General features: G+C 46.0%; 1 protein-coding gene across 1 annotated transcript in view; it reads left to right on the top strand.

Moving 5' to 3' along the window:
* The first annotated feature begins 3,087 nt into the window (after window positions 1-3,087).
* The window catches only part of LOC109876603 (ADAMTS-like protein 3), a 43,712-nt gene continuing 29,265 nt past the window's right edge, over window positions 3,088-17,534 (top strand). Inside the window, exons 1-3 of the mRNA XM_031818745.1 lie at window positions 3,088-3,212; window positions 9,567-9,612; window positions 11,993-12,229. Of these exons, the coding sequence (XP_031674605.1) occupies window positions 3,094-3,212; window positions 9,567-9,612; window positions 11,993-12,229 (402 nt within the window). The 5' untranslated portion in view covers window positions 3,088-3,093. The remainder of the gene's footprint in view (window positions 3,213-9,566; window positions 9,613-11,992; window positions 12,230-17,534) is intronic.

Here is a 17,534-nt window from a genome sequence, read left to right as displayed (position 1 = left end):
CAGGAGAACCCTCTCATTCACCTGGGCTTTAATACGCTCATAACACACAGCCAGGAGAACCCTCTCATTCACCTGGGCTTTAATACGCTCATAACACACAGCCAGGAGAACCCTCTCACTCACCTGGGCTTTAATACGCTCATAACACACAGCCAGGAGAACCCTTTCATTCACCTGGGCTTTAATACGCTCATAACACACAGCCAGGAGAACCCTCTCATTCACCTGGGCTTTAATACGCTCATAACACACAGCCAGGAGAACCCTCTCATTCACCTGGGCTTTAATACGCTCATAACACACACACACACACACACACCTGAGAACCCTCTCACTCACCTGGGCTTTAATACGCTCATAACACACAGCCAGGAGAACCCTCTCATTCACCTGGGCTTTAATACGCTCATAACACACAGCCAGGAGAACCCTCTCACTCACCTGGGCTTTAATACGCTCATAACACACAGCCAGGAGAACCCTCTCACTCACCTGGGCTTTAATACGCTCATAACACACAGCCAGGAGAATAACAGGGTTATTCGGCTGTTTAATATAAGCCATGTAATAACAGCCATGTAATAACAGCCATGTAATAACAGCTGTTTAATAACAGCCATGTAATAACAGTCATTTAATAACAGCTGTTTAATAACAGCTATGTAATAACAGCTATTTAATAACAGCCATTTAGTAACAGCCGTTTAATAATAGCCATGTAATAACAGTTGTGTGGTAACAGCCGTGTAGTAACAGCTGTGTAGTAACAGCCGTGTAGTAACAGCCATGCAGTAACAGCCGTGTAGTAACAGCCGTGTAGTAACAGCCGTGCAGTAACAGCCGTGCAGTAACAGCCGTGTAGTAACAGCCGTGTAGTAACAGCCGTGTAGTAACAGCCGTGTAGTAACAGCCGTGCAGTAACAGCCGTGTAGTAACAGCCGTGCAGTAACAGCTGTGCAGTAACAGCCGTGCAGTAACAGCCATGCAGTAACAGCCGTGCAGTAACAGCCGTGTAGTAACAGCCGTGCAGTAACAGCCGTGCAGTAACAGCCATGCAGTAACAGCCGTGTAGTAACAGCCGTGCAGTAACAGCCGTGCAGTAACAGCCGTGCAATAACAGCCGTGTAGTAACAGCCGTGCAGTAACAGCCATGCAGTAACAGCCATGCAGTAACAGCCGTGTAGTAACCGCCGTGTAGTAACAGCCGTGTAGTAACAGCCGTGCAGTAACAGCCGTGTAGTAACAGCCGTGCAGTAACAGCCGTGTAGTAACAGCCGTGTAGTAACAGCCGTGTAGTAACAGCCGTGCAGTAACAGCCGTGCAGTAACAGCCGTGCAGTACAGCCGTGCAGTAACAGCCGTGTAGTAACAGCCGTGTAGTAACAGCCGTGCAGTAACAGCCGTGCAGTAACAGCCGTGTAGTAACAGCCGTGTAGTAACAGCCGTGTAATAACAGCCGTGCAGTAACAGCCGTGCAGTAACAGCCGTGTAGTAACAGCTGTTTAATAACAGCCATGTAGTAACAGCTGTTTAATAACAGACCATTTAATAACAGCCGTTTAATAACAGCCATTTAATAACAGCCATGCAATAACAGCCATTTAATAACAGTCATTTAATAACAGCCATTTAATAACAGCTGTTTAATAACAGCCATGTAATAACAGTCATTTAATAACAGCCATTTAATAACAGCCATTTAATAACAGCCATGCAATAACAGCCATTTAATAACAGTCATTTAATAACAGCCATTTAATAACCGCCATTTAATAACAGCTGTTTAATAACAGCAATGCAATAACAGCTGTTTAATAATATTAATGATCCCTATTTTCATCTTCTGAAATCCATGATCATGCTCACTGATGAGGGTTTTGCGAAAAGGTATTTCCATAGAATATGCTGCAATCCAAGCCCCCTGCGCGATATGCACATGTGGAGATCTGAGACGATTTGATTGGTAAAAGCAATGTATGGAAACTTCCCCCTCGCCTATCAGAGGGCACATTGGAGCTATTTCCAAATGACTTACATCTGTCAAATCCTCTCTGATCTCCACAAGTGCATAGGGCATAGGGTCGATTTGGGTTTAGGACCTAGTGATCTAGACAAGCAGTTTGGGTTTAGGCCCTAGTGATCTAGACAAGCAGTTTGGGATTAGGCCCTAGTGATCTAGACAAGCAGTTTGGGATTAGGCCCTAGTGATCTAGACAAGCAGTTTGGGATTAGGCCCTAGTGATCTAGACAAGCAGTTTGGGATTAGGCCCTAGTGATCTAGACAAGCAGTTTGGGATTAGGCCCTAGTGATCTAGACAAGCAGTTTGGGATTAGGCCCTAGTGATCTAGACAAGCAGTTTGGGATTAGGCCCTAGTGATCTAGACAAGCAGTTTGGGATTAGGCCCTAGTGATCTAGACAAGCAGTTTGGGTTTAGGCCCTAGTGATCTAGACAAGCAGTTTGGGATTAGGCCCTTGTGATTTAGACAAGCAGTTTGGGATTAGGCCCTAGTGATATAGACAAGCAGTTTGGGATTAGGCCCTTGTGATTTAGAAAAGCAGTTTGGGATTAGGCCCTAGTGATCTAGACAAGCAGTTTGGGATTAGGCCCTTGTGATTTAGAAAAGCATTTTGGGATTAGGCCCTAGTGATCTAGACAAGCAGTTTGGGATTAGGCCCTTGTGATTTAGAAAAGCATTTTGGGATTAGGCCCTAGTGATCTAGACAAGCAGTTTGGGATTAGGCCCTTGTGATTTAGAAAAGCAGCTTGATTCTCTTGTCATAACAACACGTGTTGGAATGACAAGCAGCACCTGTGTTTCTAGCCCCTCAGAGTTGTGTGGGTCTTATGGTGTTTGGTCAAAAAGCAAAAGACACATTTCCAGGGACTGTAAGAAAAATCTGATTATTTTTCTTCAAACTCCCAAGTTCAGCCAAGGCTACCCCCCCAATTCACTCCAATAACACATAGTAGCACGTTTTTTGTGTTATTGTGTGTGTGCTTATTTGTGTGTGTGTGTGCGTACATGCGTGCGTGCCATGCATGTGTAAGGTATACTCTAACCTCTTTCCCCTCTCTCTCTCAGGCGTCTCGTATGACTGGATCAGATGAGGACGGGGACAGTGGCTGGGATGCATGGGGCACCTGGAGCGACTGCTCACGCACCTGTGGAGGCGGGGCCTCGTACTCTCTACGCAGGTGTCTCAACGGAGGGTCAGTATCACACACACATTCCTGGGGAGGATGGGAGGTTCTATCCTGGGGAGGATGGGAGGTTCTATCCTGGGGAGGATGGGAGGTTACATCCTGGGGAGGATGGGAGGTTAGATCCTGGGGAGGATGGGAGGTTAGATCCTGGGGAGGATGGGAGATTAGATCCTGGGGAGGATGGGAGGTTAGATCCTGGGGAGGATGGGAGATTAGATCCTGGGGAGGATGGGAGGTTAGATCCTGGGGAGGATGGGAGGTTAGATCCTGGGGAGGATGGGAGATTAGATCCTGGGGAGGATGGGAGGTTAGATCCTGGGGAGGATGGGAGATTAGATCCTGGGGAGGATGGGAGGTTAGATCCTGGGGAGGATGGGAGGTTAGATCCTGGGGAGGATGGGAGGTTAGATCCTGGGGAGGATGGGAGATTAGATCCTGGGGAGGATGGGAGGTTAGATCCTGGGGAGGATGGGAGGTTAGATCCTGGGGAGGATGGGAGATTAGATCCTGGGGAGGATGGGAGGTTAGATCCTGGGGAGGATGGGAGGTTAGATCCTGGGGAGGATGGGAGGTTAGATCCTGGGGAGGATGGGAGATTAGATCCTGGGGAGGATGGGAGATTAAATCCTGGGGAGGTTGAGAGGTTAGATCCTGGGGAGGATGGGAGATTAGATCCTGGGGAGGATGGGAGGTTAAATCCTGTAAATCATTAGATGCTACAGTTTACATTCTCTTTAGAGAGCAACAAGGGTCAACTTTATGGGAGAAGAGCTGCCAGTCATTCACATTATATCCAATCTACGACACATTGCATCCTAATGATAGTGAGTTTACTCCTGGAACTACACGCAGACGCATACAGACAAACAGAGGAACAGACAGACACACAGACACACGTAGACACACACATCCCTCCTAGCACAACATTGGTATTATTCTCCATTGTTCTGAACACTACTCAACCTGTGTATCACCTTAGTGTTGGGAAATTACTCTGCCAAAATCATACCCATGTGGCTCAGTTGGTAGAGCATGACAATGCCAGGGTTGTGTGTTCAATTCCCACGGGTGATCAGTACGAAAAGGTATGGAAATGTATGCACTCACTACTGTAAGTTGTTCTGGACAAGAGTGTCTGCTAAATGACTGAAATGTGAAAAGTAAAATGGTTTACAACAGCACAAATATAAAAATACTAATAAAACGATAGAGCTACTAAACAGGGTTAATTGGCAACAGTGATTATGGAATGAATCCTGTATCCATTTATAATAGAAACAGGGAGAAGACAATTACACACACACACAGTATTGACCTTTGGACGGATTCAGGGGAGATTTTATTACCCTGCTCTGTCAAATTGGGATCATCGTTGCTCAATTGAATGTTTCCTGTGTGTTAAGAGTGGTGCTCAGAGGGGTGTAGGGTTACTGATGGGACACAGATGTATATCTTTCCTTTTTAACGTCCCTCTCTTTGGCCTTTCAAAGACATTGACAAGGGTATCTTGTGTTAATGCAATAGGAAGTGGTGTTACTACAATACATATGACTGTTGTTTATCTTACTTTTTGACATAGTTCTGCTACGTCCCAAGTGACACCCGTTTCGCTACGCAGTGCATTCCTTTTTACCAGACTTTGGGCCCTGGTCAAAAGTAGTGCACTATAGATGGGTTAGCTGACAACGTTACGAAAACGATACACACGCTTCAATGGGGCAGAAGTCTGTGTGTTGAGCTATGAGGTCGTGGGGCCATCTTAGCCCTCGTGGGTCATTTAAGCCCTGAGCGATGCCTGACAGGCAGCTTGCCGCACCCCACAGCCAATCGCATGCAAGCAACAACACAGCTAACTTGGCTAGTCTTGTGAGTGAGCTAGCTAGCTAGTTATCTATGCTGGTTGTTAGCTTGCATAATTTATATGTTTATAATTGTAAGGTACACTTCATGTTTTACAGCCTGTCAGGAATGGAGCTCACCCACTGAAAAATATACATTTTATCCACGAAACATGAAGTGTCCCTTATAATTATACACGTACAGTATAAGCTATGCAAGCTAACAACCAGCATAGAAAACAAGCTAGCTAGATAGCTAACAAGACTACCTACCTAACTAGCTAGCTCATAATACTAACCAAGTTAGCTGCGTTGTTCCTTGCATGAGATTGGCCGTGGTCTTGGGTGTGCCACGCAGCCTGGGAGACAGGGATGCCTGTCAGCCATTGTTCAGGGCTTAAATTCCCCATAAGCACATTGCAGTCAACACAGCAACAGGGCTTCTTGATGAGGTGCCTATTGTGTGTATAGACAAAAAAACATTTATGTGGTGATAATGAGATACATATTTTATGTATTAATTTGTTCCTTACGTTTGTTCTTGATATCATGTCTTTTGACTAATGTCATGTTTATGCTAATATGGGAAAACATTTACTAGCTAGCTGACCAATAACTGTAATGATGAATTTGAGAGACAAGTGATTATTGTGCAATTGTATTTATGTTTCAATAAATATTGGATACCAAATATAGTTTACATGTTATCAACAATCTAACATGCTGACCGCACTGCTTGCGTTGCGTGCGCTAGCATTGCAAAATAAATGTGCACATACATGTTATTCAGTCATTCATCCAAACTGTTTGCGCGCGTCAACAAGCGTCTGCGTAGCTAGGTGCTGAAATAGAACCTGATTCTATTTTACATGCATGACGCGCTGCAAGTCCTGCCTCTCCCATCTCCTCATTGGTTTTTAGGAGCATATCCCTACATCGGTGATTGAAAAATGAATGAGGTCCACACTCCAGTGCAGTTGGTTACAGTAATGCACCTTAAAGTTGGTTGCCAACTGCCATAAAAGAGAGATTACTAGAAACTAACTAGGATTCCCCTTTTATCCATGAATTAATTGTTGGAGTAGAAAACACACATTTGTGTGACTCAAAATTGGTCTAAATTCTACAAAGATCCAGCAAAAAAAGGACATTGTACATTTCAGTTAAAATAACAACCCAATGTTTATCTCCCAGGACAAATGATCTAGCATCAGCAAACTAGCTAAATGGGAATGAATGTTTCATATGTGTTTTGACCTGTTCCCAAATTAATATAGTTGGTTCAGAGTTGCATTTTGATATCTGAACCTGCGTGTCCTGATCGAGTCTGGTGGGGATAGACAAACTCAACATGCGTGTCCTGATCGAGTCTGGTGGGGATAGACAAACTCAACATGCGTGTCCTGATCGAGTCTGGTGGGGATAGACAAACTCAACATGCGTGTCCTGATCGAGTCTGGTGGGGATAGACAAACTCAACCTGCGTGTCCTGATCGAGTCTGGTGGGGATAGACAAACTCAACATGCGTGTCCTGATCGAGTCTGGTGGGGATAGACAAACTCAACCTGCATGTCCTGATCGAGTCTGGTGGGGATAGACAAACTCAACATGCGTGTCCTGATCGAGTGGTGGGGATAGACAAACTCAACATGCGTGTCCTGATCGAGTCTGGTGGGGATAGACAAACTCAACATGCGTGTCCTGATCGAGTCTGGTGGGGATAGACAAACTCAACATGCGTGTCCTGATCGAGTCTGGTGGGGATAGACAAACTCAACATGCGTGTCCTGATCGAGTCTGGTGGGGATAGACAAACTCAACATGCGTGTCCTGATCGAGTCTGGTGGGGATAGACAAACTCAACATGCGCATGATGGCTCATGCAGACACATGCGTGGAGCCGGTTGTGTCATCATGTTTGTTTTGCCTCATAGTTGCGCATGCATGACTTTTGATGACTTCTGAAGGCACTGTATGCACTATATACAGTAGGGAATAGGGTGCCATTTGGAACACAACTTAACTGAATGATAAGTGGCCATATCTGTAAGTCTTTAGGGGTTGTTGATGAGATAACAATTATTCCAGTTCACCAATCAGATTATTTTCCCCAAATGTAGTGCACTTTATAGGTAATAGTGTACCATTTGAAACACAGCCTCAGACCTCTGTCCTGACTTCCCTTCATTGATTAAATGAGTGTAGAAGTCTGGAAGTGATTGTGGGCTTGATTTGCCTGCTTCCCCCACAGGGAGATTTACACAGTTATTTGAGCAATATCTCCCATTCCCTGCATCAGCCAACACACCTGCTCGAGCGCACTGGGATTGTGTGTGTGTGTGTGTGTCAGGTGTTAGGGTTAAGCCAGCAGAAGAACTGCCTGTGTAGATGAAGGGGAACATAGAAAGACTGCAGAGAACACCTTAAGTCTACTGTCATCTCTTTCTCCCTGCCCCACTCCAGCTTACTCCAGACATAAAACACACACACACAGAGAGACACACTCATGCACGCACACACACACGCACTCACACACACACACACGCACACACACACACACGCACGCACACACACACAGAGAGAGATACACTCACGCACGCACTCACGCACACACTCACGCACACACACATACACACACACACACACACACACACACACACACACACACACACACACACACACACACACACACACACACACACACACACACACACACACACACACACACACACACACAGAGAGAGAGAGAGATACACAGACAAACTGGGGTAGTGTCTGGCCCCATGTTGCTCTTGGATGTCAGACGCTGTGTGCCCAGCGCCTTGTCTTCTCTAAGGCCCCTCCCCCCCAGACTCCTGCTAACTTCATCTGTCCTTATAGAAACATCCAGTGACTGGGAGGAAATATCTGTCTAGGAATATCTGTCTAGACTTGAATTAGAGCAGCACTATTCTTTTCAATCCCGGTCCTGGAGAGCTGCAGGGTATGCAGGCTTTTGTTCCTACCCAGCACTTACACACCTGATAATGCTAGATTTGGTTTACTCTGTTAGACACGCTCCGGGGTGAAGTTTGCCCCTAGGTACAGATCTAGGATCAGTTTCCCCTCCCCCTAACCTTAACTAATAGTGGAGAAAACGCAACACTGACCCAAGATCAGTGTCAAGGGGCAACTTCACCCTACACCATTAGACACAGTGCTGCCTATCCTTCCTCATGTCTGTGGACTTTTGCTCTCTGTTTGTCCGCTAGAAGACAAATAGCCACCTCATAGACATTCCTAGACCCTGAAAGCATGGTCTACACACAGCCGTGTGTGTGTGTGCTTGTGGCTCTGCGTGCATGTCCGTGTGTGTGTCCGTGTATGTCTGTATGCATGTGTATGTGCCTGTCTCCAGCCTATACGTATAACCCAGTGTGGATGAGTGATTCATCTCGATGAGGGAAAGACATTAATTGGTTCGTTAAGACAGAGACATTCCTACTCTGCCTCAGTGCCTGCTTTTCCTTGGAGCAGGCTGAATGGCCATAGTGTGGTCTCCAACTCCCCGTTCAACCTAATGGACGATTAGACTGAAGCTTTTTAACATCCGCTTTGCGTCCCAAATGGCATCCTATTCCCAATGTAGTGTACTACTTTTGACCAGGGCCCATAAGGCTCTGGTCAAAAGTAGTGCACTGTGTAGGGAATAGGGTGCCATTTGGGGCATTGCCCCGAACAAATGAGCTGCTACCAGTTTAGACCAATGTTATTCTACCCCCGGGGGTGAGAATGAGAAATGTGGCGAAGTGGAAGTTAACACACACTGGGTGATGGGCTGCAGTTATCGTTTCTAACAAGGTGGAACAGATTTTGTAGCGTGTCCATACGGTGTAGGAAGGGGGAGGGAATGGAGTGTTACGCTATGGTGGATTTCAGACGAGGCAGGAGTTGGTTTTGACAGAGTGAGGTGAACCGATTAGTGTGTGTGTGTGGGAGGGTGTCAGAGTGTGTGTGTGTGTGCGTGTTTGTTGTGTGAGAGAGGTTGATTTGCTTGTTTAAGCCCAGAGGGGGTCCTGAGACGGTCGTTGGCTCGATGAGATCTGATCGTTGGCAGATGAAGCGTGGTTTGGTCTGACAGGTGTGTGTGTGTGTGTGTGTGTGTGTGTGTGTGTGTGTGTGTGTGTCTGAGACAGGCAGCTATAATTCAGGATGAAATGTCTGTCAGTCCCGATTTGACTCCAGCCACGATCCTCCAGACTCACAAAGGTGTAACTCCTGAACCTTCCCAAGAAACTAACAAAACACCACTGTTGTTGTAGACGTTTCTGTGTAATGGTGCTTTTCTTTGTTACAAAACAGATTTCCCCGAGGGATATTAAGCTATTCTATTATACGTGTTTGATATGGTGTGTGTTATATAGCTTTCCCGTCACAAATCAACCTTTTTATTAACCATCACACTCAAGCCCAAACCATTTCCTTGTAAACCGTTGGTTTCAATTTGTACTAACAATGTTGGTTTGTTATTTTGCTTTGTAGGAACTGTGAAGGCAAGAATATCCGCTACAGAACGTGCAGTAACATGGTAAGTCTAGTCTACGCTATGAAGCCTCAACAGACTACAACAGAGTCATTTCCAAAGCTTATGAATGTAACACATATAACTTGTTATTAGTCCTATTCCAGTTTATAACTGGTAATATATTATAACTTTTCTATTCCAGCTTATAACTTTGCTGGTAACAGTGAGAAGCACTGGCTCAATATTGTCAGTCGCCACTGTATTTGACAGTCATGTTCAGCACTGTGGGTGACCTCATGGTAAAATCATACGTTCCATCAATGAATAGAAGAAAACAAGCTCATATCAACATGCCTTCAGTCTATTCTCAGCAGCGGAACCACAGTCGTTCTCACAGCATTTGAATCAAAGATAGACTAGTCTGTACTGTTTCTATTACTCTATTGAGGTGGTTTGTGTCTGGAATGTATTGCAGACTAGCTATGATTTCAATCATGACCAGTGGGATGAGTTCCCAGCATAATATTTAGACCACCGCTCCCGGTGTGAAAGAGATGGATATCAACAAAGCAAGAGAGAGAGAGAAACCCATGCATGTAGTTCAATGAGAAAGAGAGGGAGGGTGTGTCTGTGTGTGTGTGTGTGCGTGTGCGTCTGTCTGTCTGCGTGCGTCTGTGCGTCTGTGTGTGTCTGTGCGTGTGTGTGTCTGTGCGTGTGTGTGCGTGTCTGTGTGTGTGTGCGCGTAAAGCAAGGCCTAAGGAGAGACTTAGTAAAGGCTCGCTGTTGGCAAAGAGTTGGGTCTTCCACATGTACAGTGGGGCAAAAAAGTGTTTAGTCAGCCACCAATTGTGCAAGTTCTCCCACTTAAAAAGATGAGAGAGGCCTGTAATTTTCATCATCGGTACACTTCAACTATGACAGACAAAATGAGAAAAAAATCCATGAATTTATTTGCAAATTATGGTGGAAAATAAGTATTTGGTCAATAACAAAAGTTTATCTCAATACTTTGTTATATACCCTTTGTTGGCAATGACAGAGGTCAAACGTTTTCTGTAAGTCTTCACAAGGTTTTCACCCACTGTTGCTGGTATTTTGGCCCATTCCTCCATGCAGATCTCCTCTAGAGCAGTGATGTTTTGGGGCTGTTGCTGGGCAACACGGACTTTCAACTCCCTCCAAACATTTTCTATGGGGTTGAGATCTGGAGACTGGCTAGGCCACTCCAGGACCTTGAAATGCTTCTTACGAAGCCACAACTTCGTTGCCCGGGAGGTGTGTTTGGGATCATTGTCATAATGAAAGACCCAGCCACGTTTCATCTTCAATGCCCTTGCTGATGGAAGGAGGTTTTCACTCTAAATCTCACGATACATGGCCCCATTCATTCTTTCCTTTACACGGATCAGTCGTCCTGGTCCCTTTGCAGAAAAACAGCCCCAAAGCATGATGTTTCATGCTTCACAGTAGGTATGGTGTTCTTTGGATGCAACTCAGCATTCTTTGTCCTCCAAACACAACGAGTTGAGTTTTTACCAAAAAGTTATATTTTGGTTTCATCTGACCATATGACATTCTCCCAATCTTCTTCTGGATCATCCAAATGCTCTCTAGCAAACTTCAGACGGGCCTGGACATGTACTGGCTTAAGCAGGGGGACACGTCTGGCACTGCAGGATTTGAGTCCCTGGGGGCATAGTGTGTTACTGATGGTAGGCTTTGTTACTTTGGTCCCAGCTCTCTGCAGGTCATTCACTAGGTCCCCCCGTGTGGTTCTGGGATTTTTGCTCACCGTTCTTGTGATCATTTTGATCCCACTGGGTAAGATCTTGAGTGGAGCCCCAGATCGAGGGAGATTATCAGTGGTCTTGTATGTCTTCCATTTCCTAATAATTGCTCCCACAGTTGATTTCTTCAAACCAAGCTGCTTACCTATTGCAGATGCAGTCTTCCCAGCCTGGTGCAGGTCTACAATTTTGTTTCTGGTGTCCTTTGACAGCTCTTTGGTCTTGGCCATAGTGGAGTTTGGAGTGTGACTGTTTGAGGTTGTTCAAACAGGTGCCATTAATACAGGCAACGAGTGGAGGACAGAGGAGCCTCTTAAAGAAGAAGTTACAGGTCTGTGAGAGCCAGAAATCTTGCTTGTTTGTAGGTGACCAAATACTTATTTTCCACCATAATTTGCAAATAAATCAATTTAAAATCCTACAATGTGATTTTCTGGACGTTTTTTCTCATTTTGTCTGTCATAGTTGAAGTGTACCTATGATGAAAATTACAGGCCTCTCTCATCTTTTTAAGTGGGAGAACTTGCACAATTGGTGGCTGACTAAATAATTTTTTGCCCCACTGTTAGCTGTTATCTCTTCTGTTTGTTCCCTCTGCCGAGCCATCTTATCCTTCTCTATCTTCCTTTTCTTTCCTCTCCTCCCTTCTTCCCCAGGACTGTCCCGTCGAGTCGGGAGACTTCCGAGCCCAGCAGTGCTCCGCCCACAATGACATCAGGTACCAGGGAATGGTATACGAGTGGATTCCCGTGCCCTATGAACCCTCGGCTGCGTGCGCCCTGCGGTGCCAGGCGCGGGGGAGGAGCCTAACGGTGGAGCTGGCACCTAAGGTTCTAGACGGAACACGTTGCCGGGCCGACGCCCTGGATATGTGCATCAGTGGGGTCTGTCAGGTGAGATACTGACTGATTGTTTGGATGGATATTATAAAGCACTTTTCCAGATGCTCAAAGTCAGGGCCGTCCACAGACCTTTCAGGGGGCATTTTTTTCTGCAACAAGACAAACTCCTCATCACAAATTGTAAGCAAGCTAGTTACAGTATTTCCTAAAGACATGATTGACATGGGGAAAATAGGATGGGCTATCAGCTGATCATTGATGTTGGTGATCGATGTAAATCTGCTAGTTAGCTCGCTCCACTTATTTTCCTGATTGTTTGATATCTTTCTGCCTCTCTCTCTGCTGCCTATCAGCCAACCAGACGCAATATTGATGATGATGTAAGCTAAATCAAATGTTATGCTGCTGTTGAAGTACTGTTGTATTTAAACTAGGTAGATAGACAGACACTCGACCGGTGACCGTATCTCTCAACCGGGCTTGTAATCTCAGTACAGGGCAGACTGGGAATAGGGGGGGAAATTATACCACCACCCAAAATGACACTTAGGAGACTGGAAGGGCAAAGGGCATGTTCTCTACACAGGTAAGGCCCTATCTGTGCCTGATCAAAGTACGAGGGAAACTCGTATATTATTACAATATGATGATATTATAGTAATATCTTGTATAATAAGGATTGGATTTATATAGCACTTTTCCATGTGCTCAAAGCACTTTAGATTGCATGGGGAGGGAAAGTCACCTCATCCAGCACCAATGTGTCACCCACCTGGACTGTGTCAGGGCAGCCATTGTGGTTCCAGAAAGTTAATCAGCCATGTCAATGACAGATCAGGGGACACGATGTACAATATGACACGATACAATAAAATGGCTCAAGACTGGATCACTGCTTGAAGTATTTGTTTTTTCTTTGTGGGCCACAGTAAAGACTACATGAATATTTCCAAACTATTACAGTGAAAAACAGTCTGAGAACTTCTGATCTTCTGCAATATTTCTCAATAATCGTTGTTCTTGAACAATCGTACTGTATTTCCTCTTTGTGAATCCACATGGCAGCTGCTGTAGCAAAGGCTGATCTAAAACCACATGTCAGAAATAGGAAGTTCCTAAAAAATGATCTTAAACATGGAAAATATTTCTCCTCTCCATGTTGCATGTCAGAAGCTCTGGGTTCTAGTTTTAGGCTAGAAGTGATTGTTTTAGGAACCACAGACTGATGATCAATGTTGCCATATCCTCTTCTCTGGATAGGTGCTTTATTAAAACGTCTGTCTGAGGCTGTATAACTGGAGGAAGGGGAGAGAGAGAGAAGTAGAGAGACAGAAAACTGGAGGTGTGAGGAAGGAGGGAGAGAGAGAGAGTAGAGAGAGAGAGAACTGGAGGTGTGAGGAAGGAGGGAGAGAGAGAGGGAGAGGTGTGACAGGAGGAAGGAGAGAGAGAATAGAAAGAGAAGTGGAGGTACGATGGGAGGAAGGAGAGAGAGAATAGAAAGAGAAATGGAGGTACGGCAGGAGGAAGGAGAGAGAGAATAGAAAGAGAAGTGGAGGTACGATGGGAGGAAGGAGAGAGAGAATAGAAAGAGAAGTGGAGGTACGATGGGAGGAAGGAGAGAGAGAATAGAAAGAGAAGTGGAGGTACGATGGGAGGAAGGAGAGAGAGAATAGAAAGAGAAGTGGAGGTACGATGGGAGGAAGGACAGAGAGAATAGAAAGAGAAATGGAGGTACGGCAGGAGGAAGGAGAGAGAGAATAGAAAGAGAAGTGGAGGTACGATGGGAGGAAGGAGAGAGAGAATAGAAAGAGAAGTGGAGGTACGATGGGAGGAAGGACAGAGAGAATAGAAAGAGAAATGGAGGTACGGCAGGAGGAAGGAGAGAGAGAATAGAAAGAGAAGTGGAGGTACGATGGGAGGAAGGAGAGAGAGAATAGAAAGAGAAGTGGAGGTACGATGGGAGGAAGGAGAGAGAGAATAGAAAGAGAAGTGGAGGTACGATGGGAGGAAGGAGAGAGAGAATAGAAAGAGAAGTGGAGGTACGACGGGAGGAAGGAGAGAGAGAATAGAAAGAGAAGTGGAGGTACGATGGGAGGAAGGAGAGAGAGAATAGAAAGAGAAGTGGAGGTACGATGGGAGGAAGGAGAGAGAGAATAGAAAGAGAAGTGGAGGTACGATGGGAGGAAGGAGAGAGAGAATAGAAAGAGAAGTGGAGGTACGATGGGAGGAAGGAGAGAGAGAATAGAAAGAGAAGTGGAGGTACGGCAGGAGGAAGGAGAGACAGAGAGAATAGAGAGGGCGAAAGACCGAGAGAGATGCAGAAGGTACGACAGGAGGAAAGAGAGAGAGACACAGAAAGTACAGCAGGAGGAAGTAGAGAGAGACACACAGAAGGTACGACAGGAGGAAGGAGAGAGAGAGACACAGAAGGTACGACACTTGTTTCAGAAAGACAGATTCCCCACATCATATGCTGTAGTGCACTAGAACACAGTGCTAGACTAGGTCTGCATCCCAAATGGTACCCTATCCCCTGTATAGTACACTCCTTTTGACCAGAACCCTATGTGCTCTAGTCAAAAGCACTGCACTATATCATAGGGAATAGAGTGCTATTTGGGACCTGTAGCAGTTCTAGGCCAGAGAGGAATGCACACTGTTGTGTGTCTAGCCAAGTGGAAATTCACCTATCCACTTCATCCATTAAGGAAGTAGACCCTCTTTATGCAAATCCTTAAAAGTACACTTATAGAGTGCCAGGCCATGATAACTTAACAGGGAACGAGGGACATTACTTAGTCCCACAAGGCATTAACTTGTTACTGATACTTCTCTAAGTATCCTGTATATCAGCAAGCTACAGTACGAAGCTGTCTTCATGGGACCATGACAAAGTGCTTGTTCAACCCAAGTAGAACCTCCATGTTATACTACCCATAGACATTCTCAAGTGAAGTGTGTGTGTGTGTGTGTGTGTGTGTGTGTGTGTGTGTGTGTGTGTGTGTGTGTGTGTGTGTGTGTGTGTGTGTGTGTGTGTGTGTGTGTGTGTGTGTGAGACAAGGAGCTGCGATGTCAAGATCTGTCTTTTTCTGACCATGTTCTGTGCTTGAAGTCAAATAGCTCTGCACGGTACTTCATGGATTCTGCCCTCTAAGTGGTGTGTATATAATGGGTATAAGGAGTGTTTGTGTTTACTGGGACTGCTGGCCAGGTAAGTCGTATTGGGTTTGTTATGCTGGCTGCTATTCCCACAGAGTCTGGAGCACAAACTCTGTTCTTCACCATTTCAAGACGAATATGCTGTCTAAATACAACATTACATATACAGACATCAGTGTCAGATACCATGTAAAACATGTGAGTTTGGTTCCCCAAACCCCACGCCTCATCCTCTAAACCAGAGGGCGAGGAAACATAACCCATTTTCAATGTGGCCCTCTGGACCTCGGGGCAAAATGAGCTTGACACACCTGCTCTAAACCAATGTCTCCCAAGCCGTTCCTCCAGACCTCCAACAGTTCCACCAGATTTCACTACTTAAAGGTTTGACGATTAGCTGACTAGTTGAATCAGGTGTGCTGGTGCTGGAATAGCACCAATATGTTGTGGCTGTGGTCCACGAGGAACCGATGACTCTGCACGTTGAGCTGTGAACATTGGCATTATGTCTTATGTAGATGGTACATTCCTGTACTGGGCTAACAACAGTGACCGATCAAGACACACTGTACATTACATAGCCAGTATCACCCTTAAACATGTACTTTATGCTATTACTGTATCATCAGAAAGAGAGAACTCTTTGAGTTTATGAAAGTGCTGGAAAGTGAGCTGCGTTCAGGGGATCTATGTGTTTGAGAGGGTGAGCTGGAAAGTGAGCTGCGTTCAGGTGATCTACGTGTTTGAGAGGGTGAGCTGGAAAGTGAGCTGCATTCAGGTGATCTACGTGTTTGAGAGGGTGAGCTGGAAAGTGAGCTGCGTTCAGGGGATCTATGTGTTTGAGAGGGTGAGCTGGAAAGTGAGCTGCGTTCAGGTGATCTACGTGTTTGAGAGGGTGAGCTGGAAAGTGAGCTGCGTTCAGGTGATCTACGTGTTTGAGAGGGTGAGCTGGAAAGTGAGCTGCGTTCAGGTGATCTACGTGTTTGAGAGGGTGAGCTGGAAAGTGAGCTGCGTTCAGGTGATCTACGTGTTTGAGAGGGTGAGCTGGAAAGTGAGCTGCGTTCAGGTGATCTACGTGTTTGAGAGGATGAGCTGGAAAGTGAGCTGCGTTCAGGTGATCTACGTGTTTGAGAGGGTGAGCTGGAAAGTGAGCTGCGTTCTGGAAAGTGAGCTGCGTTCAGGGGATCTACGTGTTGGAGAGGGTGAGTTGGAAAGTGAGCTGCGTTCAGGGGATCTACGTGTTTGAGAGGGTGAGCTGGAAAGTGAGCTGCGTTCAGGTGATCTACGTGTTTGAGAGGGTGAGCTGGAAAGTGAGCTGCGTTCAGGGGATCTACGTGTTGGAGAGGGTGAGCTGGAAAGTGAGCTGCGTTCAGGGGATCTACGTGTTTGAGAGGGTGAGCTGGAAAGTAAGCTGCGTTCAGGTGATCTACGTGTTTGAGAGGGTGAGCTGGAAAGTGAGCTGCATTCAGGTGATCTACGTGTTTGAGAGGGTGAGCTGGAAAGTGAGCTGCGTTCAGGTGATCTACGTGTTTGAGAGGGTGAGCTGGAAAGTGAGCTGCGTTCAGGTGATCTACGTGTTTGAGAGGGTGAGCTGGAAAGTGAGCTGCGTTCAGGTGATCTACGTGTTGGAGAGGGTGAGCTGGAAAGTGAGCTGCGTTCAGGTGATCTACGTGTTGGAGAGGGTGAGCTGGAAAGTGAGCTGCGTTCAGGTGATCTACGTGTTTGAGAGGGTGAGCTGGAAAGTGAGCTGCGTTCTGGAAAGTGAGCTGCGTTCAGGGGATCTACGTGTTGGAGAGCGTGAGTTGGAAAGTGAGCTGCGTTCAGGGGATCTACGTGTTTGAGAGGGTGAGCTGGAAAGTGAGCTGCGTTCAGGTGATCTACGTGTTTGAGAGGGTGAGCTGGAAAGTGAGCTGCGTTCAGGGGATCTACGTGTTGGAGAGGGTGAGCTGGAAAGTGAGCTGCGTTCAGGGGATCTACGTGTTTGAGAGGGTGAGCTGGAAAGTGAGCTGCGTTCAGGTGATCTACGTGTTTGAGAGGGTGAGCTGGAAAGTGAGCTGCGTTCAGGTGATCTACGTGTTTGAGAGGGTGAGCTGGAAAGTGAGCTGCGTTCAGATGATCTACGTGTTTGAGAGGGTGAGCTGGAAAGTGAGCTGCGTTCAGGTGATCTACGTGTTTGAGAGGGTGAGCTGGAAAGTGA

This window comes from Oncorhynchus kisutch, unplaced genomic scaffold (assembly GCF_002021735.2).
Source record: "Oncorhynchus kisutch isolate 150728-3 unplaced genomic scaffold, Okis_V2 scaffold1601, whole genome shotgun sequence".
NCBI lineage: Eukaryota > Metazoa > Chordata > Actinopteri > Salmoniformes > Salmonidae > Oncorhynchus > Oncorhynchus kisutch.
The sequence above is the reverse complement of the archived record's forward strand: the minus strand, read 5'-3'. Positions and strand labels throughout refer to the sequence as shown.